Source organism: Ascaphus truei, chromosome 3 (genome assembly GCF_040206685.1).
Source record: "Ascaphus truei isolate aAscTru1 chromosome 3, aAscTru1.hap1, whole genome shotgun sequence".
Lineage (NCBI taxonomy): Eukaryota > Metazoa > Chordata > Amphibia > Anura > Ascaphidae > Ascaphus > Ascaphus truei.
In genome coordinates, this window is record NC_134485.1 from 331,288,249 (window position 1) to 331,316,074 (window position 27,826).

Here is a 27,826-nt window from a genome sequence, read left to right on the forward strand (position 1 = left end):
ACATAAAATAAATGAACAAGAGGCGAGCTCAGGTTTAAGGAACAGAGCAATAAAACGAAATCCTAATCTTTTCTACCCAACATAAATATAATGACATGGATACGTTTGTGAGAAATCTGATAGAAGTGACCTCCGTTCTATGTCAACCGTTCCACAACTGGGCAACTCTCATCACAATAATGAGACCATTCATTTGTGTTTAGTTTTGGTCATAATAACTTGATTACATGCTTATTTCCTGGCTTTCCTATTATTATTATTATTATTTTTCTTTAAGCTCCGAACCCTTGTGCCGATAATGGTGGTAAAGGACCCTGCAGCCATTTATGCCTTATCACGTATAACCAGTCATTCTCCTGCGCCTGCCCGCATCTCATGAAGCTGGGATCTGACAAAAAGACCTGCTTTGGTGAGTATTGCAACCTCCGCACATGTATGATCGGTATGATGAATGATGGGCCCTTCTTGGTATGAACTGCTTTGAAGCATCATTACACAAGATCAATTCCATGTCCGCTAGCTCGGCTCAATGCTTCATCAAGGACAGGACATTATCATGAGGATAGCTACTTTTGCGTAATACCCTTATGAATGAAGGGGTTTGTAATTAAACCCTGTGGTATGGAGGGGATTAATATTGTAAGACCCCTCACATGGGCTTTGAGGTCACCTCTTGGAGGGACAGTCCAACTGAGGCTGAGATTATACTCCGTTCGATGGTGCTGGTGCGTGCGGCAAACACAAATGGCTAATCCCTATGCAGCCGCCCCTAGTGTGCGCACAAGATGGAGCGCGATGGTGGGACCGCATTTTGAAAAGACAAAAATATTGTCTTTTTACCCGTGGTCGCGTGATGTCAGCTTCACGTGAGCGGTTGAGCCAATGAGGACGAACCAGCTTTGTGACGCGTCCGCCACGCCTCCCCAGTCTCCTGCAGCCAAGATCACACATCGCTTGGGTGAGAGGCACCCGCGATGCGATGTGTGTGTGGACGTGTGGAAGCCCGGACTATAATTGTGGCCTTAGTGGGCAAAAAGGGTAGTTATCTAATAGTCTTCCTTATAAATATTTAGTCTCCCTTAAAGCAGAGGTTCTCAACTCCAGCCCTCAAGACACCCCAATAGGTTCGGGTTTTAAGGATACCCCAGCTTCATCAAAGTCAAAGACTGAGCCACTAATTGAGCCACCTGTGCTGAAGCAGGGATATGCTGAAAATCTGACCTGTTGAGGGTCTTGAGGACTGGAGTTGAGAACCCCTGCCTTAAATAATTAGTTTTACTTCGGAAGAAAATAGCAGCATTCTCACTTGTAACTGTCTGTCACATTAAAATGTTGACAGTTCTTGTTCTTTCCTCTTTTCACTTTAAACGGTGCATGTCTGTGTGTATGAGCAGTCTTCCTACATGTACATCGGCTTATCACAAAAGAGATCAGGCGAAGGTTTTTAAAAAAACTCCAAAGCGTGTGGTTACTTTGCAGTCATTCAAAGTTTAGAGATTAATTTAAACATACTTGGCAGATTATTCCCGGAGTTTAGAAACAAATAAGGCTTCTGCCGATGTGTCAGGGCTCTGCCTCTATATTTCATTAGGAAAAAAATAATCTGTTTACCTTTTTATTCCTATTTTTAGCATGTGATAACCTGTAAATAGCAATTGAACCACATAAATTATACACGAATGCTAAAAATGTGAGATGATGTTACGTTAAACTTAAAGCACACAGCTATGTAAGTACAGTATATGGTGGGACTGCACCTGTAATCACTTTCAGTGCTAATGAGGCATATAACTCATTGCACTATAATGATGGTTGAACTATCCCACTGGCAGAGCACAGTAAGTCCAGGTAACGTTGCCAGTACTACAGTAACACAGCTAATGGTAATTGTCATTATCAGTATTGACGGTTTCTCCACTCTTTGGCTACTTTCAGAGTTTAAGAATTTCCTGCTGTATGCCCGTCAGATGGAAATTCGCGGGGTGGATATTGAAAACCCATATTACAACTATATCATCTCCTTCACCGTCCCGGATATTGACAACGTCACTGTGGTGGATTATGATGCATTAGAACAGCGCATCTACTGGTCTGATGTTCGCACACAGACCATAAAGAGGGCTTTTATCAATGGCACGGGCGTGGAGACTGTTGTGTCGGCTGGTAATAACTATGTTTTATGTTCTAGGTAGAACTGGAATAATTGGTATTTATAAGATCATGATCTCCAGAGGTGATATCTGGGAAACGAAACAATGTTCAGAAGCTTGGGTCTTTTCGTATCTACAATGAGTTACAGCAATGAAAACTTTCCATATGCAGTTTTATTGTACATTGTAATTTTTACTTCATGAATGTAGTATGCTATGCTGGGACTACAGTGGTACGTTGGAATTCTACATGGAATGCACTGTTGGTGTGTTCAATATGGTTACAGTAGTTGTAGCTTCGACTTTCTCTATCTTTTTAAATCTTCATGGAAGATTACAACATATTCATAGCCCTGGTAGCATCTCTCTATTCTGGCATAAGATTGTGCCTTTGTATGGCATTCCTGTAAATTAGAAGCACTTGGGTTTCCCTTTCAAGCTTTGAAAGTTCTCTGAATTATTTGCTTCATCCTTTTATCAATGATCTTAATCTTATAATTAGTACAAATAGGTTCATTATTCCCTTTCATCCATGATTTGGGTTTGCCACCTTTGCAGATCTACCCAACGCCCATGGACTGGCTGTGGACTGGGTGTCTCGGAATCTCTTCTGGACAAGCTATGATGCCAACAAGAAGCAAATCAATATAGCCCGGCTGGATGGGTCATTTAAGAATGCAGTCATTCAGGGGCTGGACAAACCTCATTGCCTGGTAGTGAATCCATTTAAAGGGTGAGTGACTGGTTGATTAGCCGTGAAAGGTAATGACAAGGCTTTAGGCATAGTCTTCTGCAAATGGTATATACTGAAAGATACTCTACTCTATCCTCCACTGTTATGCTGACCTTTCCTTACCATAGAGCTCCATGTCTACAAATCACAAGTGATGCAACGATTTCTTCCAAATTGCAAGGAGTGTTCAACCGGTTTGTGCTAAAGGGGCAGTCCCATATGGCAACATATAATGTTGTAATAAAATTGAAATACATTACTTAACACTAGAGATGTCCGAAGGTTGGCTATTGTAATTGGCAATTCCTTTCATGAATTTTATGAAAATTAGCAAAATCAATTATTGCTTTACAATGGGTGATATTTTGTTATTTAAAAAAATGATGTAAATTTACAATATATGCACCTTCCATATTTCGGTCACCTAACCAAACTATTTTTGGGGCAAAATTTGCTTTTTTCACTATAAACGGAGAACTTCACTGGATTGCAAACTTGCTTGAACTTTTTGCATATCCTTAATCGACACTGCAGCACTTACTATGCCTTTTATAATTATCTTCTTACCTCTCCCATCGTACTTTCAGTATCTCTTCTGCTAACACCTCCTCCTCCTCTATTGATCTCTCTGTGGGGGTACCCCAGGGCTCTGTCCTGGGACCTCTTCTCTTTTCTCTGTACACACTCTCTCTAGGTGACCTAATAACATATTTTGGGCCTCAGGGCACTAGCAGAGCACACTTTGTGCTTGCCCTCCGCAGAGCTCAACACCATCAAGCCACGTATTTTATTATTAATTGTGTATTATATTTATAGATTGTTTTTGTATGTGGTTATGTATTCACTTTATGTAGTATTTTTCTTCATTTTTTTTGTTGACTTCACCCTGTTCTGGAGTTGTCTTACATCTATACTTAATGTGGTCTATTGACATTACACAGGTCCTTATTATTTGACCAGTCGGCTTTCAGTGTATCACCCCTTCAGATCTAGTATCAACAGCCTGTATCTATTCAGGTCTGTTGATTTTACTGACAATAGGATTTCCCTAGACGGGACAGGTTTCCTAGTCTGAAGCTATACATTGGTGATTCTCTAAGTTAGCGAGCCCACATTAAGGTGGTGTATTGTTATTTATACTATCTTCCGCCTATTTATTCAGGAAGATCTTTTTGGTCTGTCAGTAGGGATTGGTCCTGGACTATTTACACCATCCCCCTCTATACAAACATGGTTTTAACTATATATATGTGATTAAAAGGTTTTTAATGTATTAACCATATCACTCTGACTAACGTTTCTGAGTGCATTCAAGGAGGAATCTTTCGCTTGTGTTTTCACTATTATCCTTATCCTCTTTTGCATCAGTATTTGGTTTTACTCATCTACATATTATTCATTATTTTTGCTGATGCGGTAGCTTCCCTTTACCTTTTCCCTTCCCCTCTTCCCCATTCCTTGATTTGTTAACATCTTTTGGGTTTAATTATCGCCTCTATGCCGACGACACACAAATATACTTTTCAACACCCGACCTTACACCTGCTGTACAAACCAAAGTTTCTGAATGTCTCTGCTATATCATCCTGGATGGCCCTCCGACGCCTTAAACTCAACATGGCTAAAACAGAGCTCCTCATACTTCCTCCCAAACCTATCCCTACTACCTCCTTCCACATTACTGTTGGAACTACAATCATTCACCCAGTAGCCCAAGCACGCTGCCTAGGGGTCACACTCGACTCCTCTCTCACATTCGCCCCTCACATTCAAAACATTTCTAAAACTTGACGCTTTTTCCTCCGCAATATAACAAAGATACGCCCTTTCCTCTGTTGCTCGACTGCTAAAACTCTGACTCAGGCCCTCATTCTCTCCCATCTTGATTACTGTAACCTCCTGCTGTCCGGCCTTCCTGCCTCTCACCTGTCTCCCCTACAATCTATCCTAAATGCTGCTGCCAGAATCTCACTACTCTTTCCTAGATCTGTCTCAGCATCTCTCCTCATGAAATCCCTCTCCTGGCTTCCGATCCAATCCCGCATCTCACACTCCATTCTTCTCCTCACTTTTAAAGCTTTACACTCTTCTGCCCCTCCTTACATCTCAGCCCTAATTTCTCGTTATGCACCATCCAGACTCTTGCGTTCTTCTCAAGGTTGTCTTCTTTCTACCCCTTTTGTATCTAAAGCCCTCTCCCGCCTTAAACCTTTTTCACTGACTGCCCCACACCTCTGGAATGCCCTTCCCCTCAGTACCAGACTAGCACCCTCTCTATCCACCTTTAAGACCCACCTTAAGACACACTTGCTTAAAGAAGCATATGAATAGCACTGTGGATATTCTGAACACATGATACATAAAGCTGGGCCCCCTGCAGACGCACTTACCAGAACTCCCTCCTACTGTCTCTGTACGTTCTACCTACCTACCAATTGGACTGTAAGCTCCTCGGGGCAGGGACTCCTCTTCCTTAATTTTATCTTTGTCTAAAGCACTTATTCCCATGATCTGTTATTTATATTATCTGTTATTTATTTGATTACCACGTGTATTACTACTGTGAAGCGCTATGTACATTAATGGCGCTATATAAATAAAGTCACATATAGAAGCACATGCACACCGCTGGTAGGTGCTGGAGGGGGGTATTTATCTGCCTGTGCGCTGTGTCCAGGGAGGTCCAGACATCCCAGAGGTACTTGAGCAAAGGAATGGAAGCAGGCACACGGTCTTTCTAAAGGTGCAGTTTATTGTGCCACCAAAGGTCCAACGTTTCGGCAATAGATTGCCTTTATCAAGGAGAGGGCTACAGAACATACTAAACATACCACTATTTATACACAAATGGGTACTCACCCCTCCACGATCACTGCTGCCTTGCTCCTGGATGTCGACGCCCCCATCGTGACGTCAGAGCACCAGCGCGACGTGGTGTGATGACGTCATGCCCCGGAGTGGAAAAAGACAGCCTGATGATGCACAATTAAAGAGGGTTGGGGTTCCTCAGAATGTCACAATATAATTATAGGGTTCCTCAATCACAAAAGGTTAAAAAATCATTGGTCTAACTCCATACAACACAATGTAAAATAATGAAGAATACTACATGCAGATGTAGCGCCCTTAACATTCCTGGGGTATGCCATGAGAAAAGGTTCAAAGCAAACACTGGCCATGAGGAAACTAGTTTGCACAGCTGTCACCAGGGGCACACTCCTAACAGATGATATACCGATATAGCAAGACTCGGTGTCTGGTGCCTCGGTTGAAGAAGCCAAAGTCTGTGGCGCTGGAGACCATGACTGCCACGATCAAGGGTCCATGCCTCCAAATGGGACCACCCGCAGCATTAATCTGACCGTGCCACGACCACCGCGGTTGGCAGCAGCACCAAAGACGGTTAGCTTGGCTACATCGGTAATACTTGTGTGTCTCCCAAATTTCACTGGTAGGAAATGGGTTATAAAGCATTCCTAACAAAAGAGCAATTTACAATCCCAGACAAAAAAGCAGAGGGGAAACATGGAATAATGAGGGAGAGCAGTTTGTGAGGTTGTTAGTCTGTGGCTGCTTTCGGTCAGCCCAGCTGCGATAATGTTCCCTCATTTATTTTCCTCTGCCAAAAACTTTGGGTAAACCTCCAACGCATTGGTTGAAAATATAACATCACTTACAGCTTTAGTTTTTAAGAGCACACTCATTTTTTGTTTCATATTTATCTCGGGGCGAGCCTGCATCAGCAGAGAGTTGAAAGGGGCATACATGAACTACCACACACCTAAAGCATGAACACTTTCTGCCTTTCACCAGCACCCTCCCGGACCTTGGCCCCGGCCCCTGCAAGCGGAGGTGGGACCGTAACCGTTTCCAGTAATAGGGAAATAAGCAGAGCCATCTGTGTGGGGGTGAAGAGCTGTGGATTAATTCCGGGAAAATGAATGTGTGGAAATGGTGGCTCAGATGTGGGGATAATGTCACGCAGGCCGGAAGAGGAGTCCAAGACTCAACTGGCTGCATTAATGAAATGGCTTTAACTTTTCTTCTGCGGGAAAGGGATTCAAGTTTTTATCCCATCCAAACAATTCACGCATTACAATGAGCTGTCACTGTCAGGAAGAGCTGCCACGGCTATTACTGGGGTCTAGGATAGTTAGTTGACCGCTAGGACAGTTCGCCACCGCAGATGACCCAGGGAGGGTGGGGGATTTCAGGCAATTTTGGATATTGCTGACAATTGCAACCTACAGTATGACCTTAATCCCTAACCTTAATCGCTAACCCCAATATTCTTAACCCTGAACCCCTAAACCCCAATCCTAACCTTAACGCCTAACCATAGTATTCTTAACTTTAACCCTTAATTCTAACCCTTAACCCTAAACAACAACACTATAAATAGCGTAAACCCTTCCTCGAAACGGCCGTGGTGAATTGTCCCATTAGTTTCTTAGAGTGACATTAATGCAGGGGATGAGGGCAACCGCATAACTGCCAACTGCTTGAATATAAAGGGTTACTTGAACACTCTCGCTGCCGTTCTGGCAGTGAAAGTATGAAGTATATTTTCTCCAAGAGAAATGAGATAGAAGTATGTAACTGCAGCTTGTTCATTACGTGAGCTCCTGCTGCTGCCGCCATAAGCCTCTCTCCAAACAGAGGTTAGAAAATAGATGCAGCTTCAATTCCAGACTTGAAAAGCAGAACTGGATGTAGCCGGGACCCTCTTTCCACCCTTTTTGGTTGTTATGGGTGGGCATGCTGCAGTTTAGGAACACTCCGATAACGGAGGTTCCGCATAAGGGAGCCACCATGTTGTGGTTGGCGTCAGCGCAGACTTAGCCTAGCAGAGGTTGCCCATGCGCAGATCGAGGGTGAGGAAAAGCCCGCGAAGGAGGTAGAGCACGACGGGTCCCAGCAGCCCCCGCGGGTCCCCGTGATGCGCCAGGACCAATGAGGTGCGAGGCCAGGAGGAAAAGGAAGTGGTTGCACGCACGTGAGGTCAGAGTTGGTGGGAGAGGAGAGGAGAAGGAGCTTCGGTGTGGGGAGGCAGACCGCCCCCTACCTAGGCCGCATGCCCCAGGCCCAGTTAGGCCCTGAGTCCCCATAGAGACAAGCGGAGCTAGGGACTGGCCATAGTTAGGTTCCGGTTCCCTTTATTGCCACACTATCACCACTGGGACAGTTCTAAGTGAGCGGGAGGTCTGGGCTCAGACCCCGCTATTGAGCCGCAGCGTGTCTGGGTGGGATCGCCCTAGACACCTACGGGTGACTTCATCTATACCTCGCTGATCCTTTGTGAAGATTGTAGCCGCACCGGGTACTGGAGTGCCCGGCAGGTAATTCTAAAGTGCACCAACGGTACCATCTTTCACTCAGGACACAGTGGCTGCGCAGTCACACTCATACACATTCATTGACTCACTTGAGGGTGGGAGAACTATTCCCACGGGGAACTGGACACGGGGTGGGATCACCCGGTGAAGGGAGACGGGAGGGTGAGCGTTCAGCGAGACGCCGAGTATAGTGTCTCCTCTAGGGAGGGACACCTGTTGGTATAACATATATAGTTAATGCAAACAAAGTTGATTGGTTAAGGGATATTGCTGTGTGTGTGTGTTATGTACATAAGTTCTGCGAAGACCCACTTCCCCTCGGGCGGAAGCTGTCGCAGGTGGAGACGCTGCACCGAGTTATAGGCATTGTGTGTACCCCAGGCTCTCCGTGGCAGAGGCTCAGACCCTGTGAGCCTACAGGTAATACAGCATATGGTAGTGGCCTGTGTTCGCTAGGAACCAGGGCTACATGTTTTTCATAATTCATTGATCCATTTCAGAGAAACATTATAAAGAACAGTATTCAGAACTTCTGCTTATTAATTGGTAATGTTGGAGTTTTTGCTCCGCGTCAGACATATTGCATCAGCCCTATTGTAGACCTCACTAAAATGGCTTCATGGGGATGTTTCTACATTTTTATTTTACTGTTGCTCTTACATACCTCTGCTGATTTGCATAAACTATTGAGCAGGAATTAAAAATGAGCAATTCAAATAATGTAAAAACCAGATGCCATACTTAGCAGAAGATTAAATCTCTAGTTGGACAATGTAATCCACTACCCTGTTTTATGCCATTTAGGGGTTTTGTTTCCTGTTGTGATAGAAATTGTAATATACATTTATTTTGCTGACTATTTCAAGACAAAGGTTGATTCCATTCGTCAAGACATCCCCTCTGTATCCTCCTCACGTTCTACACCTCTTCCTTACTCACCTCCTGCCTTCCTTAACTCTTTTACCTCTGTAACAGAGGAGCATGTGTCATCTCCTCTTCTCCTGCTACCACCTGTCCTCTTGACCCCATTCCCTCCCATATTTTTAACTCCTCCCTCCACTCTGGTACCTTTCCCTAATCCTTCAAACACTCAACACAACAGTTATACCCTTACTCAAAAATAGCAAGCTTGACCTTACCTGTCCCTCTAATTATCGCCCTGTTTCACTTCTTCCTCTAAACCTTGTGCTCTCTCGCTTGCTCCATTTCCCACCTATTCTCTCCTAGATCCTCTACAATCTGGTTTCCGCACTGCTCACTCCACTGAAACAGCCCTCACTAAAATAACGTATAACCTCCATACTGCCAAAGACAAAAGTCATTACACTCTGCTTATATTACTTGACCTCTTTGCAGCCTTTGATACTGTGGACCACCCTCTAATCCTTCACATTCTCCATACTTTTGGTATCCGTAACAGAGCTCTAGCCTGGATTTCCTCCTACCACTCGCATTATATTTTTAGTGTCTCGTTTGCTAACACCTCCTCCTCTGTCGATCTCTCTGTGGGCATACCTCAGGAGCATGTTATAAAACCTCTTCTCTTTTCTCTTTACACACTCTCTAGGTGACCTTATCACATCTCTTGGGTTCAGATATCGCCTCTATGCTGATGATACACAAATGTACTTTTCAACGACTGACCTTTCACCTGCTGTACAGACCAAAGTCTCTGAATGTCTCTCCGCTATATTATTCTGGATGGCTCTCTGCCGACTCAAACTTAACATATAAAAGACGCAGCTCTTCATACTTCCTCCCAAGCCTGGCCCTACTGCCACCTTCTACATTACTATTGGCAGTACTGTCCTACACCTAGTATCACAAGCACACTGCCTAGGGGTCACATTTGACTCCTCCCTCACATTCTTCTTTCACATTCGCAATGTCGCTAAACCAGTAGTTTTTTCCTCTGTATCATTGCAAAGACCCGCTCTTTCCTCTACCGCTCTATAGCTTCAACTTTAATGCAGGCCCTCATTCTCTCGTCTGGACTATGTTAACCTTCTACTGTCCAGCCTTCCTGCCTTTTACCTTTCTCCCCTTCAATCCATCCTAAACGCTGCTGCTAGGATTACTTTACTCTTGCCTAAATCTGTCTCAGCGTTTCCTGCTGAAATCCCTCTCCTGACTTCCTTTCAAATCTCGTATTACACACAAAATTCTTCTCACTTTTAAGCCTATACACTCTTCTGCTCCTCCTTACATCTCAGCCCTAATTTCTCGCAATATACTGTCCCGACTCTTTCGTTCTGCTCAAGGATGTCTTCTCTCTACCTCTTTTGTATCTAAAGCCCACTCCAGCCTTAAACCTTTCTCACTGACTGCCCCACACCTCTGGAATATCCTTCCCCTCAACATTGGACTGGCACCCTCTTTATCCACCTTTAGGACCTATCTTAAAACACACCTCGTTAACGACGCATATGGGTAGCTCCATGGCTGATAGCAAACACCTTATACATCGACCATGGCCCTTGCAGAGGCGCTTACCAGAACACCTTCCTACAGTCTCTGTACTATTTTCCTACTTACTTCTTAGATTTATTTAAAACCAGAGACATAACATAAAACACAGACAAAGCTCAGTGCACATCCAGTAAAACTCATACACGGTACAGTGTCTAAATATACATGTATAGATAACTAATAAATAAAATGGTCTTTTAGTTTAACATTTTGGCCAAATTGTTGTAAGCCCTTGAGCCAACTGCACGGCAGACCACGTTTCAAGGGTCCCTAACACTAATATAGATTCTTAATAACCTGTGCATTGCCAGGAAGAATGATTTATAATAAATCTGTCAAAATTAGTTGCAAAGTTCTAAGTCTGATTGAAGCTTTAAATTACCTGTACATTACCAGGAAAAGCACTCTGTAATAGACTTGTCACAATTACACTGTAAGCTAGCAAGTTCCCCTGAGAGTGGGAGATGCCATGGAGTGAGCTTTTAACCATTTAAATGTGGGAGGGAGTGAGCTTAAATAGGTAGGAGGTTGCCACCCTCCAATCAGCTAAGACTAATACTTAGATTGTAAGCTCTTTGGGACAGGGACTCCTTTTTCTAATGTTACTTTTGTGTGTCAAGAGCTTATTCCCATTATGCGTTGTATTATTATGAATTTATATAATTTTGTCACATGTCTTACTGCTGTGAAGAGCTATGTACATTGATGGCGCTATACAGTATAAAGGTATAGTGATAAAGTGAACACAGGCGCAAACAAATAAAAAGGAAACACTGATAATATGTGACTTAATAAATACTTAAATAAGTGAATAAATAGTAATATTTGTACAATACAGTTTCACCCCCTGCTCAAAACCCACTGGAAGGGGCAGTCTTCACTCTTCCCCCACAGTAACAGCAGTGAACACAAAATCCAGGGGGAGCATGGGGAAGAAATAGAAATAAATTTAAGTGCAGCAGAATAGCAATGTGAAAAAAATGTTTCCAAACGACTTGGCTCCTATAGAATGACTACTTACAGGATGTAAGAGTCAAAACAGCGGGGTTGACTCACACAGTCAGTGGTTTAAAAAGTGGTAAAGTTGTCATCTGGGTGGATCAGTTTCTCAGGAGGATATGGCCCAATAACAAGAGAAAGAAACTGGCATAGCGCAGATCAACCAAGGTATAAAAAGTTTATCACAATAAAAGTAATGTACTCACAATATAACAGTCAAAAAAGGGCATGTCACACTGCAATAGCGTAAAAGAGGATATCTGCAGCCAGCTGGCTCACCGTCCCGCAACTCTCCCCACTCGTCTGTCTCTGCCTCCGGTCAGCTGTGACACTGCTCCGCCCGGCGTCTGACGTCAGATCCGGGTCCGTCGCTAGGTAAGGGCTGGACCTTCTGGGACTCCTCTTCTGATCGCTCCGCTCAGGTAAAACTCCCACTCTACGCGTTTCGCCACGTGTTAGCGTCGGCTTCGTCAGGAGTGTGGAGTCTCATGGTACAGTTCTAACTTAAATAACTTGGTTGCCTAATTAGTAATAGGGAACATACTATTCCTTAAAGCGCTACTGGGGTGAATGATAATAAAGATAATGCTATGTCTCACTACAATAGGAATACAGGCATTAATGGGTTAATGTCCCAAATGGACAGACTGGAATAAACAAACAGAGGCAAACACATATATAGAAACATAGAATCAAAATCAACAAATGTTGAAAGGGAAACCTATTAAAGGGACAATGTATCACCCTGTAATACATATGGAGTACAGGCATTAAGGGATTAATGTCCCAAATGGACAGATATCAATGAATAATGAGGATATACATATATAAAAATATTAAAAGAACGACCCATTCAAGGGAAACATGCTCAATAACACAGTTCATGATGGACACATGGATACATAAATATGGATACATGAATATATGGTGGGAATGTGATCAAATCTGTCATCGCAAATATCTTATATGGGAACAAACTCAATGGACACACTCACTGGATACTTAATATCTAGTTGTTAATACATGCAACAAACTTGCAGAGAGTTATACAAATTAATTATAAAATACATGCAACACACTTGCAGAAAGTTATACAAATGAATTATAAAATCCTATAGCTAGATGGTAATAATACAAAAGGATATGGGAGTGAATGTATGACACGTGCTAACTGAACTAATTAATAAAGAAAGAATATATAATAAGACCTAAATGGCACAGAATGTATGGACACTTGCAAAGGAAAGAAAAGTTGGATGAGCAAAGGAAATGCCTAGAGGGGAGACAAAGCCAAAGTTAGATCCAGAAGATCCAGCCCTTACCTAGCGACGGACCCGGATCTGACGTCAGACGCCGGGGCGGAGCAGTGTCACAGCTGACCAGAGGCAGAGACAGACGAGTGGGGAGAGTTGCGGGACGGTGAGCCAGCTGGCTGCAGATATCCTCTTTTACACTATTGCAGTGTGACATGCCCGTTTTTGACTGTTATATTGTGAGTACATTACTTTTATTGTTATAAACTTTTTATACCTTGATTGATCTGCGCTATGCCAGTTTCTTTCTCTTGTTATTGGGCCATTTCCTCCTGAGGACCTGATCCACCCAGATGACAACTTTACCACTTTTTAAACCACTGACTGTGTGAGTCAACCCCGCTGTTTTGACTCTTACATCTTGTAAGTAGTCATTCTATAGGAGCCAAGTCGTTTGGAAACATTTTTTTCACATTGCTATTCTGCTGCACTTAAAGCTATACAGTATAAAGACATATATATATATATATATATATATATATATATATATATATATACATACAGTGCTCCATGTTTCTGAGCTAACTAAATGCTGGAAGGTTTGTGTGATCTTATCCTCATTTGTTTCATGATGAGACTTTTTGTGAAATCTTAAATCTACTGTGCATGCAAATTGTTCTTCAAAATCACCTGTCTTTTGTTTCTTTAATTGTGTAACCCTCTCTTATTTACCTCAGACTAACACCTACTGCTGGGGCAGGGGCCTGAGCCCCCCTTCTATATACCTTACCCCACATGTGGCCGTAGGTCAGACAAAGGGAGACAGGCTATAGTAATGTTTATAACACAAGGGTATTTATAATGGAATTATCGCTAGGCACCAATATAACAATATGATCCTCAAATGGGAGGATTATTCATTACAAACACAATGCAATTAGATATAAACACGTCATACAAGACGCTGCGCAGGTGTGTACCCATGTCTCTCCCAGTGTTCACCCGACCCTACGTGTAAGGGCCTGTTCACACCGTTAGAGCTCATAGATTGTGTATGAAGGTAGCAGGCCTATGATTCAGTACCCTTTTACTTGTCTTGCGATGAGGATCGCCTCTCTGTTGCTACGCGTGCCTCCTGTTGGTGCTGGATGGAGGCTCCGCTGTGCTCTACTCTATTTAGCCAGCGTCCGGTAACTCGGGCGGATCGCTGGCTGGGCTCCTGGTGGACCCTAAGATATCTCAGGGGGCTGAGCTTTCTACCTGTTTGCTCTGACAGAGCCTCCTAGGGATTTCCTCCCTTAGCCCCACCTCTCCAGAGTCCAACCTCACTGGCTGACACCCTGTCCATAACAAGTCACATCCTTATGCACCAGAAGGGGCTCCCTCATGCAGAAAAACAAGCTGGGAGTTGTAGTTTCCCATTGCCGCACACACGAGAGGAGGCAGGCAGGGGCAGTGTACTGCTGCGGCCGAGTTTATTTGAGCATTTGCCCGGTCTCGGCCACAGCAGTAACCAGGCACGCGCCGGGATGTGCCTGGCGCGCGCCGAAGCCGCGGAGGAGCGCCCTCCGATCGGGGCTTTCTCCCTCCGCTTGCCGGGTCCGCCGGGTCCCCCGGAACCCCCTGCCGCCGTCCCCCACATCGCGGGACACCAGGGCTCCCTCGGGGAGCCCTGGACGCGCGTGCAGGGGGCGCAGGCACCCGATGACGCGTAACGACGCGCGGCACGCCGAGGGAGTGCGGCTAGCATGCCGGGGCATCCCCAGGCTTGCGGAGCTAGCCGCACTCAAATAAAATGTGCCACCTCTGTATGTGTGTCCGCTGCATGCACGTACAAGGGGGTTACAATTGTTTGATTCTTTCCTAGTTAAGTATAGCCTTGTGTTTATTCCAAGCATTTTTTAATTCCCTTACTGGTAGAGTTTAATACATTAAGGGAATTAAAAAATGCTTGGACTACATGGTAGACACTAGGCTATAATTAGTAGGAAAGCCAATGATCAAATAGGGTCTGAGGCTTTACAGCATATAAGAAAATGGGCAGACTAGGTGGGCCAAGTATTTATCGTCCGTCAAATTATATGTTTATAAAATAATGATGAAGCCACCCTAAGCCAGACTGTCCTTTAATAATAATAATAATAATAATAAAATCTGCTAATGGGACTCAAAGCGCTTCACAATTACAGTATAGTGCATGTTAAGCAGCACAGTACGTAGGATTTTTACAGACACTGTCCCTGTCCCGTGGAGCTTACAATCTATGTTTTTGGTGTCTGAGGCACCGGGAGATTAAGGGACTTACCCAAGGTCACAAGGAGTGAATCCCTGTAATGGTGGCAGGGCCAGGGAAGGCATTGCTCAGCAATATGTTCATGCCGCCCCAGCACTGAAGGGGTTAATAAGTATCTGATCCCTGTGCATTTCATAGGATTCCGTGAAACGCAGAATGTATTAATTCAGTCCCCACTAAGTAATCATTCCACTGGAAGGAGCTATTCAATTATTTTGAAGCCAATTACATTGAGAAGTTATTTTTTCCTCACTACGTGTACCTGCCTCTTCATGTTATAAATAGGCAACATAACATTATAAAAGGGGGTCTTTTTCTGTGCGCTTTCACGGACGTTCTTATGTAAAAAGAGGCACTTCAGATATTTTACTGTCATGACTTGGATGCAGCTGGACGTACCTTTCCATGGCTTACACTTGCAATGTCTTTCTTGCAGGAAACTATACTGGACAGATGGTGACAATATCAGCATTGCTAACATGGATGGCACTGAACGCAGAGTCCTGTTCAGCAATCAAAAGGGACCAGTTGGTAAGAGAGTCATCTACAGAACTATACACATCCACTACACACACCAACACACGCCTGCCACATTGTCATACATACAACAGGTGCACATCAGGTAACACAAGTGCAAGCTCCTCTGCCCACCACAGAAATTGCCTTACTAAATCGTCCAGTCGTGGGGGGGGGGGAGGGGGGGGTCTATGCATCAACTCAGAAAAGTGTGTTTGATGCACTTCTATGTCTTTTTTTGGAGCAAAGCTGTGCGGCATATGTAAGAACCGTTTCTTACATGTGATGCAGAATGTTAAATTTACGCCACGTTACAAATGGCAAATTGTGTGTGTGTGGGGGGGGGGGGTTGAGGGGGGTAAATAAATAGGAAAAAGAATGGCGCAGAGACACAGACTGTGATGCATGTCATTGAGCTCAGATAATGTAGCTGCTCCCCAACGCCTCCTACTTACACTCCCCAAGTCGCAAGCTGGGGCCGACGGAGAAAACATGGAGCAAAGCACCTCAATACCAATCTCGCCACCCATGATGACAGAGCCAAAGTGAAACCACTTCTAAAAAAGCTTTTTGTACACGGATTGGGCTTTCGAGAAGGGCTTACAGAATAGCAAAGCATGCCAGTCCGCTTCTACGGGGACATTTAGAATCAGTCTGTCACACTTCGGCGCTACTAGAATAGGCTCCACTACTGTATGTGTGTGTCACTGCATTGTGTAATAACTCTGCTCTATGTCTTGTTCTCATGCAGGCTTATCCATTGATTTCCCCGACAGCAAGCTGTACTGGATCAGCTCTGGTGCTGGCACCATTAATAGGTGTAACCTGAATGGAAGTTCACTGGAACTCATTGGTACTATGAAGACATATCTGGCAAAAGCAACCGCATTAGCCATCATGGGTAAGGGGCTGTGCTCAATGAATACTGTTCGTCTTGGTAAACATTTTGGGATACAATTTAGAGCGCTGCATGTTTAGGAAGAAGTAATAATTACAGTACAAACTATTTTTGGAAGGGCGTTTTCAAATAGTATGAAGTGATGCTTAAACTATTTAGAATGAAACATATATTGCTCCAAGTCACGTTTTTAGGAATACAATGGATTAGGTGCGGTGTTTAGCAGGATTCACGTGTAATAATAAAAGGTGTATAGTTAGCTCCGAGTTTGAAAACGAATAATGGTCATATAATGATGTCGGTTTTTTTTTGTTTTGTTTTTCCTCCAAAAGATAATATTTCGTTATGGGAGGAGTATTTACCTGGGGGCATTAATATGTCCTTTATAATTAACATGACTAATCCTAGATATATCCTGTCAAAAGTTACTTTACTTAGCCTCAACATATCCTGTCAGACGTTACATTACTTCGCTTAGACATATCCTGTCAGTTGATAAAGTGATTGTGTTAAGGTATATTCTGGTAATGGTTAATGACTTGAGAATATTATGGCAGCCATGTGGTTTAGCCCATACTTGTCCTGCTAATAGCTAATGCTACACACTCATGGAGCTGAGACTGTCCTCACTGTGCCTCCCCGGTTCTCCCCTCCTTTTTCTCTCTTTTTGGATCTCATATCTTCACATTAACCACCAAGCTTTTTCCTTGATACCAGTTCAATCTCTATCAAAACCGCTGGTCCAAACCTATTGTCTGTTGTTCTGAACATCTCCTATGCTTTTTCTTTTTGCAGGTGATAAGCTGTGGTGGGCAGATCAAGCCTCCGAGAAGATGGGGACCTGTAACAAGAAAGATGGATCAAACCCCTTGGTCCTGCGGAACAGCACCACCCTGGTGATGCACATGAAGATTTATGATGAAAAGATACATACAGGTGGGGGATCATTATTACATCACCTGTAAACACTTTATTCTGATTGCTGACCCAGCTGTGCATTTCAGTCTCGTGTGTTCCTAGTCTCTTGCAAGTATGAGAACAGAAGATAGCATGGAAATTAAATCTCAAGGATGTATGTGCAGTATATTGTTATTTATATAGCACCAACAATGTACTCAGCGCTTTACAAATCAGACATTAGAATACCAAAAACAAATTATACAAGTACATCAAAAATAAAAGCACCTGATAGTGTGCATCTATTAAATAATTTGTATTTATTCTGTTCATGGATCTCTATATTGTAGTGCTCTTTATGCACAATCATTGTGCAATAAGTTCAGTTTTCTTCTAGGGCTACCTTCGTAGCAATATGGCTAAAACTACCAAAGTGCCTCACATTTAGAAGGTGGAATGCTAATTGGTATTATTATTAAGTTAATTAATATCCTGAATTCAAAGGGCTTTAAATGTTCAATGTTTTATTATTGACTTTATTATAAAGAAATAGCATGTTTAATAACTCTGCTGTTAATCTCCCCTCTTCCTTCATATAGGTTCAAATCCATGTTCTGTGAAAAATGGAGAATGTTCCCAGCTTTGTCTACCAATCTCTGAGACTGCAAGATCCTGTATGTGCACTGCCGGCTACAGCCTGAAGAGTGGGCAGCAATCATGTGAAGGTGAGTCAGACACATTGCAGTCAGGTTGACTGGATTGAGAAAGGCCTACAGAATGTTACATAGATGGTTCAGGGTGTTACCACAGTGCAAGCATATATAGTACAATGCAGCCGGGTTGCTCGGGTTATGGGCACAGGGATGGGGGGAGTCTGTCATCTTTAGAGCTACATGGCGTAAAATATGGGCATAGGGTAGGAATCTTGATACATTTAGAGCACATCTCAGGGGATGTTCACCTGGATACAGACATCTTGGTTGCTTGCCGATTCAGGGTATGGACAAATGGATACAGAAGATATCACCACTTTCACTAAATGGCTCAAGTACTTACTGCTTACATACAGTACTCCGCATAGCCCAATTAACAGGGGATTGACAGTGGTTTGTAGAGCAGTACAATGTTAGGTCTGGATAAGTGGAGTTATGTTTATGAAATCGCATGCAGTCACACCGGGAGTTGGTTGGCTCACACAGTTTGACTGGTTCAGACTTCTACGCTTCTATTTTTTTTTTCCGTGCCAGCATTAAAGCATTTTGTTCCAGTTACTTGCTAAATCAAAGGTGTGGAAAAACTCTCTCAGTGACAGACGATTAACATAAAATAATCCTCACCACAACAGAACAATGAGAGGATGGTATGTGCGACAATCAGCTGATGGTGTATGAATGTAGTGCTTCAAAGCATCACACACATTACTTACTGTACCTGCACCGTCACAAGAAAAACTGACATTCATTTAGCAATCCTCCGCGTGGATACTAACTTTAACCCATGCTGGAATACCACTTTAATTTAACTAACACAAAATAATGTTTGCCAGAGAATGTGGCCAAAGGGTTACAGCATACTCTGGCCGTGCAGCTGACATTGCTGGAAAATGTAATGATGAGGAAAGTAAAGAACTAGCCACAGACTGTAGTCTCCGCAATGCTGCATGAGTTTTATGACCGTTGGCAATGGGAAGCACTGCCCGCTGAAGCTTTGTGCAGCCTGTTGAGAGACCAGGGTATTTGTTGAATGTGATCAGTCTCGTCACACTTTGTTAAGATGCGTAGATTCACTAAAGGTTGATAAGTGAAAACATTGGCGTCATCTGTGTTTAATGGCAATTTTATTGATCAAAACACATTTATTGATGCCATATGGCAAGTAGTGATCAGGAAATTTGTACTGCGACGATGTCAGCGACATTTTTTTACGCGTTAAGCCTATCTTGCCTATGTAATGTATTGGCCCCAATATAGTACGGCCTCGCGCATAATACGACCCTAAAGTTTTGAAGGTGTTCTACATGAAAAATAAAAGGTGTTCGGTTGCGCATATAATACGAGTACAGTTTTCAGAAGGACATTTTTAGGACAAAAACATAGCACTCTATGCGGGCCAATACGGTATGTTATGGCCACTATATACATAGACAAGTTAACCTAAAGCAACCTTAAATAGATAAAGATACATAAAACAAACTTTTATCAATAGCCCAATTCGCCTGCTAGTCATGGGAAACCCACTGACGAAAACCCATGACTAGCTGGCCCCTAAGTTCTTTTAAGGACTTAATATATATTTACTAATAGAATAACTGCGCCCCTAACTAACCCCTTGTTGGTCATAGGGGTGACTAAGGCATTGTCAATGTCTTAATAGCCTCTTTGGTATGCAAGGGGATAGGGAGGTGTACTGTCTTTGTGTAGTCTTTTAACCGGTTAATTGCCTGAAGACCTTCGTTTGTTGTGAATGAAAGACCATCCGGTATCAGAGGTTAAGACTTTGCTGTCATTGGAAAAAGTAATAATTTATATTGCAGTACCCTGTGGCAGCCTAGCCATGTATTGAGTTTGCGTGTGTTTTTTTGGCGTTCTTTTAAAAAAATTGCATTGGGGCCTACTGCACCGACACACTTTATTCGAGCAAATACCCAGTATGTACCTGGCAGATACCTGGAATGCGCCGCTCCTCACCTCTGACAAGCCCCGTTGCGTTTGCCTTCCCAGCCTGGGTTCATGCCTGGCTGACGGGCGGCTGATCTGTTAAATGATAATGATTAGGATTTAATAGGCTGCAATGCTTCGCGTGTCTACCAGATGGCATAAATTCATGAATTGTAATGCAGTATATATATATATACTGTGCAGTATTGCAGCCAGCGGGAATAAAATGCTTCAATCCCTGCCTGGAAAATAACCCAATGCACTCGGGCAGAAAACAGTCACAAACCTCAATACACCCGGGTATACCCGAATTCGTGGGACTAGCCGAGCTCGAATAAAGTGTGTCGCCAGTGTATCCCAGTTTTCCTGCATTATCTCCAAAAAGCCATTTGCAAATTAACTGATTAATGCACAGTCATTGTGCATATACTGTATAACTCTTAGTGAGCATGGAGATACATCTGAAAAAATATCCTGCATTATTTTTATTCTCCATAATGCAGAATATCATCACTAAAGTAACAACGTTTAGTCAATCTAGGCCTCTGTATCCTTCAGAAACCTTGAAATCTTAGAGACTATATATATATTTATATATATATGTATAATGTGCAAACTATTGCATGAAATAGTAAAATAAAATACATCTCACATTGCATTGATTTAATTCCTGCAGGTGTTGGTTCTTTCCTGCTATACTCCGTTCATGAAGGTATACGCGGCATTCCTCTGGATCCTCTCGATAAGTCTGACGCTTTGGTTCCCGTATCTGGTACTTCTCTTGCGGTTGGAATGGACTTCCATGCAGGTACGATTGTCTTCTGAGGGCCTTCATTCTGTTTCACCAATAACAGAGTTAGGATGCCTTAATTTACCATTTCCCCTTAACACTTTGGTATTTCTAAATCCAACTCTTTAATAATCCCTTCTTCCAAGTCAAAATGCTACATTGATGATTTCTTGTCACAGGTCAATGCACCCTTTAGCCTGCTTTTGACCTCCCCCTGCCAATTAGACTAAGCTCTTGCAAACGGCAGCAAAAGCCAGCAGCATCATCTACCAAAACAAGGCAAAGATAATAGGGTTGTATTTTTCTGCCGCATAGTGCTACATACACACTTTACACTAGTGCTACTGTAGGTATTGCAAAGAAGCATATGCTTAGGAAGTGTTATTGGGTCCTTGTGTGATACATTACAATAGGGCTGGGCCCCAAATCACAAAGGAGTGTTTTATACAGGCCCCTCTGGCAGTGGTGTTGAAAGATGATCGAGTCAGAGGATATTTTATGAGCAGCATGTAGGATCAGTGTTTTGTGGTACACCTCTTTCATGAAAAGACAAAGCTCCTGGAGTGCGAAACACGGAAGAAGACTGTCCGGGTACAACTCCGATGTTGTGGACGATTCCTGTTAAAGAATAAACCTACCGTTTGTTGCTGGCACTTTGGCCTGGTTCCCGTTTTTTGCTTCTTGGGCTGTGCTCTCCCTAGCCTGTTCGTCCTGGCTCTTCACCTGCTTATGTTCCTAAATATGTTACTATAGTAATATATATCATCTGTATGCTCTACTAATCTTCTCTAACACCAATAATAGCTTTACTGTGTCCTTTTGGTTTATAGACCAGTACCCTACACTGGATTCCATTCCGTCACGTTACCACGTCATGTAATTGTTGTTGACTATGTTCTATATATTTTTTTGTTTGGCATATTTTGCATTACACCATTTTAGGCACAAATGGCAAAAATAGACCGTATGGCTCACATAGGCTCAGGCTCATTAAAGGATGCAAAACTTGAGCCCGAATGAAGGAAATTAATGATAGTTAAGGCATGTTAAAGCTTTAGTAAATCTGGGCCATAGTCTTTGCAATTTCCCTTCTTTTCTGTAAAATATTTGTGCCAATATGATCTCTGTTTAGGATTCCCTTGCATCTATTCAAAGCATCTCAGAATTTCTTAACCGCATTCTCCTCCCCCACCTTAGCTAGGATCGTGTTCCATTTAGCCATCAGCTTTTTAGTTATTGTCTATTCTCATTTTCCTCTGAATATATCACCTTGCCTCATCGGAACGCTTTTTACAACCATTCCAGCCTCTCACCAGAGGAGGTTTTTCCACACGTAGTAGTGACATGATGAACAGTGTGTGTTGTACATTACTCTTCTTTGTTCTACGCCATTGTTAATCATCCTTGGGCATTTTCCAGAGAATGACACAATCTACTGGGTGGACATGGGACTCAGTACCATCAGTCGAGCCAAGCGAGACCAGACCTGGCGTGAAGATGTAATCACCAATGGCATTGGCCGAGTTGAGGGTATCGCTGTAGATTGGATAGCAGGTGAGCCTAAGGTTGCTACAGGAATGCTAGTCAATGATAAGGAGCCTGGTTCCTCTTCAATTACAGAAGTTATTAACTATTGTGGTGGTTGACATTAGAGAATTGTTTCAGTGCACAGTGCGTGCATGCATGGTACAATCCTATGGTAATTATGTCAGAAGGCCATAGAATAACAGCTCTTCATCTATTAATAGCAGAGAAGGGAAAGGAGAAAACGGAGCACTAAATCCACTGCTTACTTGTAAAAAACACAGAGGTGCGTTCCCACGATAAAAAATAAAGTTTAATGGATCAAAAACAACAAACAAAGTACACCTACGCGTTTCAGGCTTGTAGCCCTTGATCAAGGTGAATAAAAACAGCTTACCGGAGTGTGTTTAAATACCTGATCCTCGCGCCGCTGTAACCTATCCCCCGTCACTTCCTGGTTTGAAAGATGACGCGGGACGCGGGACGTCAGCGCGTTGGAGCCGGGACAATACAAAAAACTTTATTAAGCCCTAACAAGCTGACACTCCGGAACTACCTAAAGAAAATATATAATAAACATTAGAACCAAACTTAAAAAACAAATACATAGCATATAAGTGGAAAATTCTTTGATTGTGGGCACAGATATACCCCACACTAATGAATGAAGCATTATGCAATAGCAGGCCAATTATGGTCACTTGTAGGAGAAAACGAATTGCCAGCTTCCCAGTTATGTCTGGAAGGAAAGCAGTCAGAGTACCCAGGGTTTATGTTCGATTCGACAGCAGCTGTCAATCATTGCTGCTATCTGCAGATGCAAACAGCAGAAAGCCTTGCGTGATTGCCACATGCTAGACTCTAGCACAGGGGCATGCAAACTTTTTTTGCTGCCCCCCGCCTGCTTTTCTCCGTTCTGAGTCCTCCCTCCTTACCATGTACAGTATCAAATGACGCCGCGGGGTCACGTGACCCGCAGCGTCAATTGACGCGGGTGACGTCACTTGACTCCACAGTGTCATTTATCGCTGCGTTGCCATGGGCACGAGTGACGCCGGCAGAGTCCAGGTAAGTTTTAGAGTTGCAGGGGCCTCACGCGATCCACAGGCATTTAATTTAATCGCCAGGGGGAAGAGCGTGGGGCTTCTGCAACCCCCGCCGACAAATCCAGCGCCCCCCACTTTGCACTCCGCTGCTCTAGCACATGACCAAAACTTGTCCTTCCATGCTTCTGTGCTTCTTTAGGGCCTTTGCAGAAAGTGTCTCAGCAACCATTGTTGGGCAAATTGTTGTGTACATGGGTGATACTTATATGGGAGCAAACTCATGACAGAATTTAAATATTTTGTTTGTAACTTGTAAAGTAAATGAAATACTTAGAAGGAGCAAATTCAGGGGAAAAAAGGATGGCAGTTCAAAAATAGTTTTTGACTATTAATATATTTAATAGTTTGGAATCCAAAAAAGCTGGATTTACGGCTTGTATTTACATTTTTTAGAAGTGTATTACCATTGACTGTCAGGGAGAAAGTTACCATTTGGTAGGATATACTGTAGTTTGTATTATTTGGAAGGACCGAAGTAAAGCAAAATGCAATTTTGCACAGCTGGAGCAATCTATTGATTTTTGCTATAGAAGAAATGCTACTAATTTGATTTTCATCGTTATCTGCAATTTATTTTCAAGATATCCATCTTTTTCCAGTTTTGACGTAAGACACGTTTTCACTTTGCATTAGTCTGATCGTAGGGACAAAAAGCTACTTGCATATCAATTCAACATTTTATAGCACAAGATGGCAAGATTCATCATAGGGTATTCTTCATTTTAATGTGTGTTTTAAAATTGTTTTGCTCCCTGATTGAGCGTTAATTGCCATTTAAGTCAATGGCAGTGATCTTGGTATGGGCAGTGAGCCCCATATTGGAATTGAGTGAATCCAGGCATACGGGCCATATTTACCATTACAGCCCATTCAAGTAAACTCCCTACTGCCTTCTCTTCCTTAGGTAACATCTACTGGACAGATCAGGGGTTTGATGTAATTGAGGTGGCTCGTCTGAATGGCTCCTTCCGTTATGTGGTGATCTCACAAGGGCTGGACAAACCACGAGCCATCACTGTTCATCCAGAGAAAGGGTCAGTGGGCAGCACATTACAAGGAATAGTTGTTTGCCTATCTAGCTTTGTGTACTGTATGTGCCTTGACTTTGTGTGTCTTTAGTTTCGATTTCTGCATGCATAAGGCCATCTCTCTGCCTTTGTCTTTCGGTCTGTCGGCTCTCTCATCCTTCTCTAATTCTTTATTTCCTATCCCCTCCCTTAATTTCCTCCTCCTCTGTTTTTAGGTTTCTGTTCTGGACAGAATGGGGTCAGTACCCTCGCATTGAGAGATCTCGCCTGGACGGAAGCGAGAGGTCTGTGCTAGTAGATGTCAGCATCAGTTGGCCCAATGGAGTCTCCATAGATTACCAGGTACATGAGAGCTTCTACAACAATGGCATATCCAGAAGTTCAGCATGTAAAATCATTATGTGATTATCCTCCCCAGAGACATCAATTTTGCACTTGGTGGAAAAAATATTCATAGATGCTCCCTGTGAGAATATTTGCGAGATTGTTTCCCCCACTATTGTACCAATCTTTGTATTGAAAGGGCTGTCTCTAACACCATGAGCCTTTCAGTCTGTGTCACTACATGGCTCTTTAATCATGTGAAAGACAAGCTCAATAGGTCATTCTTTACATTCATCCTTTGTGTGTAACTATGTCACAATGTGGTGAGAAGAACAGACTGCTTTGAGTTATAGGTCGCCTTTGTGCATGGTGAGAGGAACATTAAGTAGGTCATGTTTTTGTTTTGGTCATTAAATACATCTTTGGTGAGAAGAGCAAAACCTAGTGAGCCATATGCTTTTATTTCTTACAGTTTTTATCCCTGGGACAAATGTAAAAGGGCCATCAATCCATTTAATCTCTGTGTGATATAAAAGTGGTTGAGTAATTACAGTGGAATAACACGTGATCCGGAACAAATGCCAATTTAAGTGTGAATCGCTTAGCGAATGCTCCCCCCCAAAAATGTTTTCCCTCTAGGTGGGAAGCAGGGAATCTCCAGAGCTGAACCCCATTCATTTCATTTCAGACACCCTGCTTCCCGAGATACTTACCTCCGTAGGGGGTGTTGGTAGCCGCTTTGCAGGTTTAAAGCACCTGGTCATGCTGGCCAATAGGAAGCCGCAAGGGCGGACGTTACAGCTTCCTGTTGCCCAGCGTGACGCTAGAAATTTAAAGCCGCCATTTCGACGGCCCCACAGCCCAGCCAGAGCTGCTACCGACATCACCTATGGAGGTGAATCGAAATGAACACTGTTCGGCTATGGAGACCCCCTGCTTCAATCCTATAAACCCTAAAAATGTAAAAAAAAAAAAAGCAAGTAGGATTACTGCTTTCGATGGTTGTGACAGATTTAATATACCGTACAATAATACAATATATTCTTGTACTCTCTGTTACTGTCATGGCGACCTCCCAAATCTGGGGTATGAATATTTCATTATATAAGTACCCAGTGAGACATATGTTGACTGGCAATTATACCAACAACCACAGCATCCACATAATTACCATTCACAACAGTGACGCATAAGGAGAAACCTCCCATTTTAATTTATGCGTATCAATAAATGGTGCAAAAAACACCAACACATGATGAAACAAACACGCAGGGTCGTACTATGAAACAATGTCCCCCATTCCCATATAAAATACACATAACGGGAAACACGGGCACTGAAAAAATGAAAATCAGTGCTCAAATCAATGCTAGCAAGAGCAGCTACATTTTCTCACAACCCAGGGGGAGCATGTAGGAAAAAGAACAAAAAACAGCAATCTAAGTGCAGACAGAAAACTTATGTGTGAGTCAATACGCAGGATGTCTTGGCTCGTATGTGCAGCCTACTCACAGGATGAAGGTGGTATATGGGAAACAACAGGTGACTGGAATATATGCAATCTTCTATATCCAGGTGTTGATACACTCCAACTCAGATTCCAATGCAGTGGTGAAATGCAAAGACAAAGAATGTACCCATAGTTCAGATCAATGGTATAAAGCTAAATCTTTTATAAAGGTTCTAAAAATGCGCACTTACATGCTGTTTTAATACAATTTTATTGTAAGTGCGCATTTTTAGAACCTTTATAAAAGATTTACCTTTATACCATTGATCTGAACTATGGGTACATTCTTTGTCTTTGCATTTCACCACTGCATTGGAATCTGAGTTGGAGTGTATCAACACCTGGATATAGAAGATTGCATATATTCCAGTCACCTGTTGTTTCCCATATACCACCTTCATCCTGTGAGTAGGCTGCACATACGAGCCAAGACATCCTGCCTATTGACTCACACAAAGTTTTCTGCCTGCACTTAAATTGCTGTTTCTTGTTGTTTTTTCTATATGTTCCCCTGGGTTGTGAGAAAACGTATCTACCTTCTGGGGACCAGTCCCTGCCAGAGGGTCTGAGCAGGGAGTTGCAACGCTTAAATTTATCATGTTATTTGGCACTATTTAAGTCACCAAAATCACATTCACTATTGATTCATTGTATTTTCAATCTTGTCACTTTATAGTTAGTGATCACTTTCAGTGTTTAGTGCCTTTTTTTGCACCATCACCTTGTAGCAAGAGCAGCTGAAACAGCTATGAAGCAGAAAGTGTCCAATATATAAGGGGGGGGCTACATATCGGGCACTGTGGCCCTTCAGGCCCCTTCCCACCTGAGAGTGGTATTTCCCCTTTTTAAGCGGTTCTCTGATCTGTCCAAAAATTGGTGCGAAGGTCTAGTCCCAAATGTAGTGTCGCTCGGCATCCACTGATCTCCACCACACAGCTCCACCTCACACTATCACCTCGGACCAGTGTTCCTGTAAAGTGCCATGTGAGACATGTGCTTACTGGCCTGTCGTTCACTCTCTGCAGGAAGGGAAGCTGTACTGGTGTGATGCTCGAACTGATAAGATCGAGAGGATCGATTTGGAGACGGGAAACAACAGAGAGGTGGTGCTGTCCAACAACAACATGGACATGTTCTCAGTCTCTGTCTTCGAGGATTACATTTACTGGAGCGACAGGTCAGGCTTGCCCCATGTGTCCCAGATGCTTCCTAAGCCCTCTATTGCGTAATGCAGGGATTTATTTTTCTACCTGCTATTGATCTATCACTGCCCGAGGCTTTGCTATTCTATCTGCTCAGTGTGAATTGCATATAACATGACGGTTACAGAGCAGTAAAAATGG

The 27,826-nt window shown here is 43.0% G+C and overlaps 1 protein-coding gene across 2 annotated transcripts in view; it reads left to right on the forward strand.

Moving 5' to 3' along the window:
- Positions 1 to 27,826, forward strand: part of LRP1 (LDL receptor related protein 1) — a 374,671-nt gene that overhangs the window by 271,562 nt on the left and 75,283 nt on the right. For both annotated transcript variants that reach the window (XM_075591499.1, XM_075591500.1), the window contains exons 28-39: positions 278 to 409; positions 1,936 to 2,163; positions 2,709 to 2,883; positions 15,670 to 15,764; positions 16,501 to 16,650; positions 17,443 to 17,583; positions 18,144 to 18,269; positions 20,878 to 21,009; positions 22,411 to 22,545; positions 24,526 to 24,655; positions 24,865 to 24,991; positions 27,509 to 27,660. In XM_075591499.1, the coding sequence (XP_075447614.1) occupies positions 278 to 409; positions 1,936 to 2,163; positions 2,709 to 2,883; positions 15,670 to 15,764; positions 16,501 to 16,650; positions 17,443 to 17,583; positions 18,144 to 18,269; positions 20,878 to 21,009; positions 22,411 to 22,545; positions 24,526 to 24,655; positions 24,865 to 24,991; positions 27,509 to 27,660 (1,723 nt within the window). The remainder of the gene's footprint in view (positions 1 to 277; positions 410 to 1,935; positions 2,164 to 2,708; positions 2,884 to 15,669; positions 15,765 to 16,500; positions 16,651 to 17,442; positions 17,584 to 18,143; positions 18,270 to 20,877; positions 21,010 to 22,410; positions 22,546 to 24,525; positions 24,656 to 24,864; positions 24,992 to 27,508; positions 27,661 to 27,826) is intronic.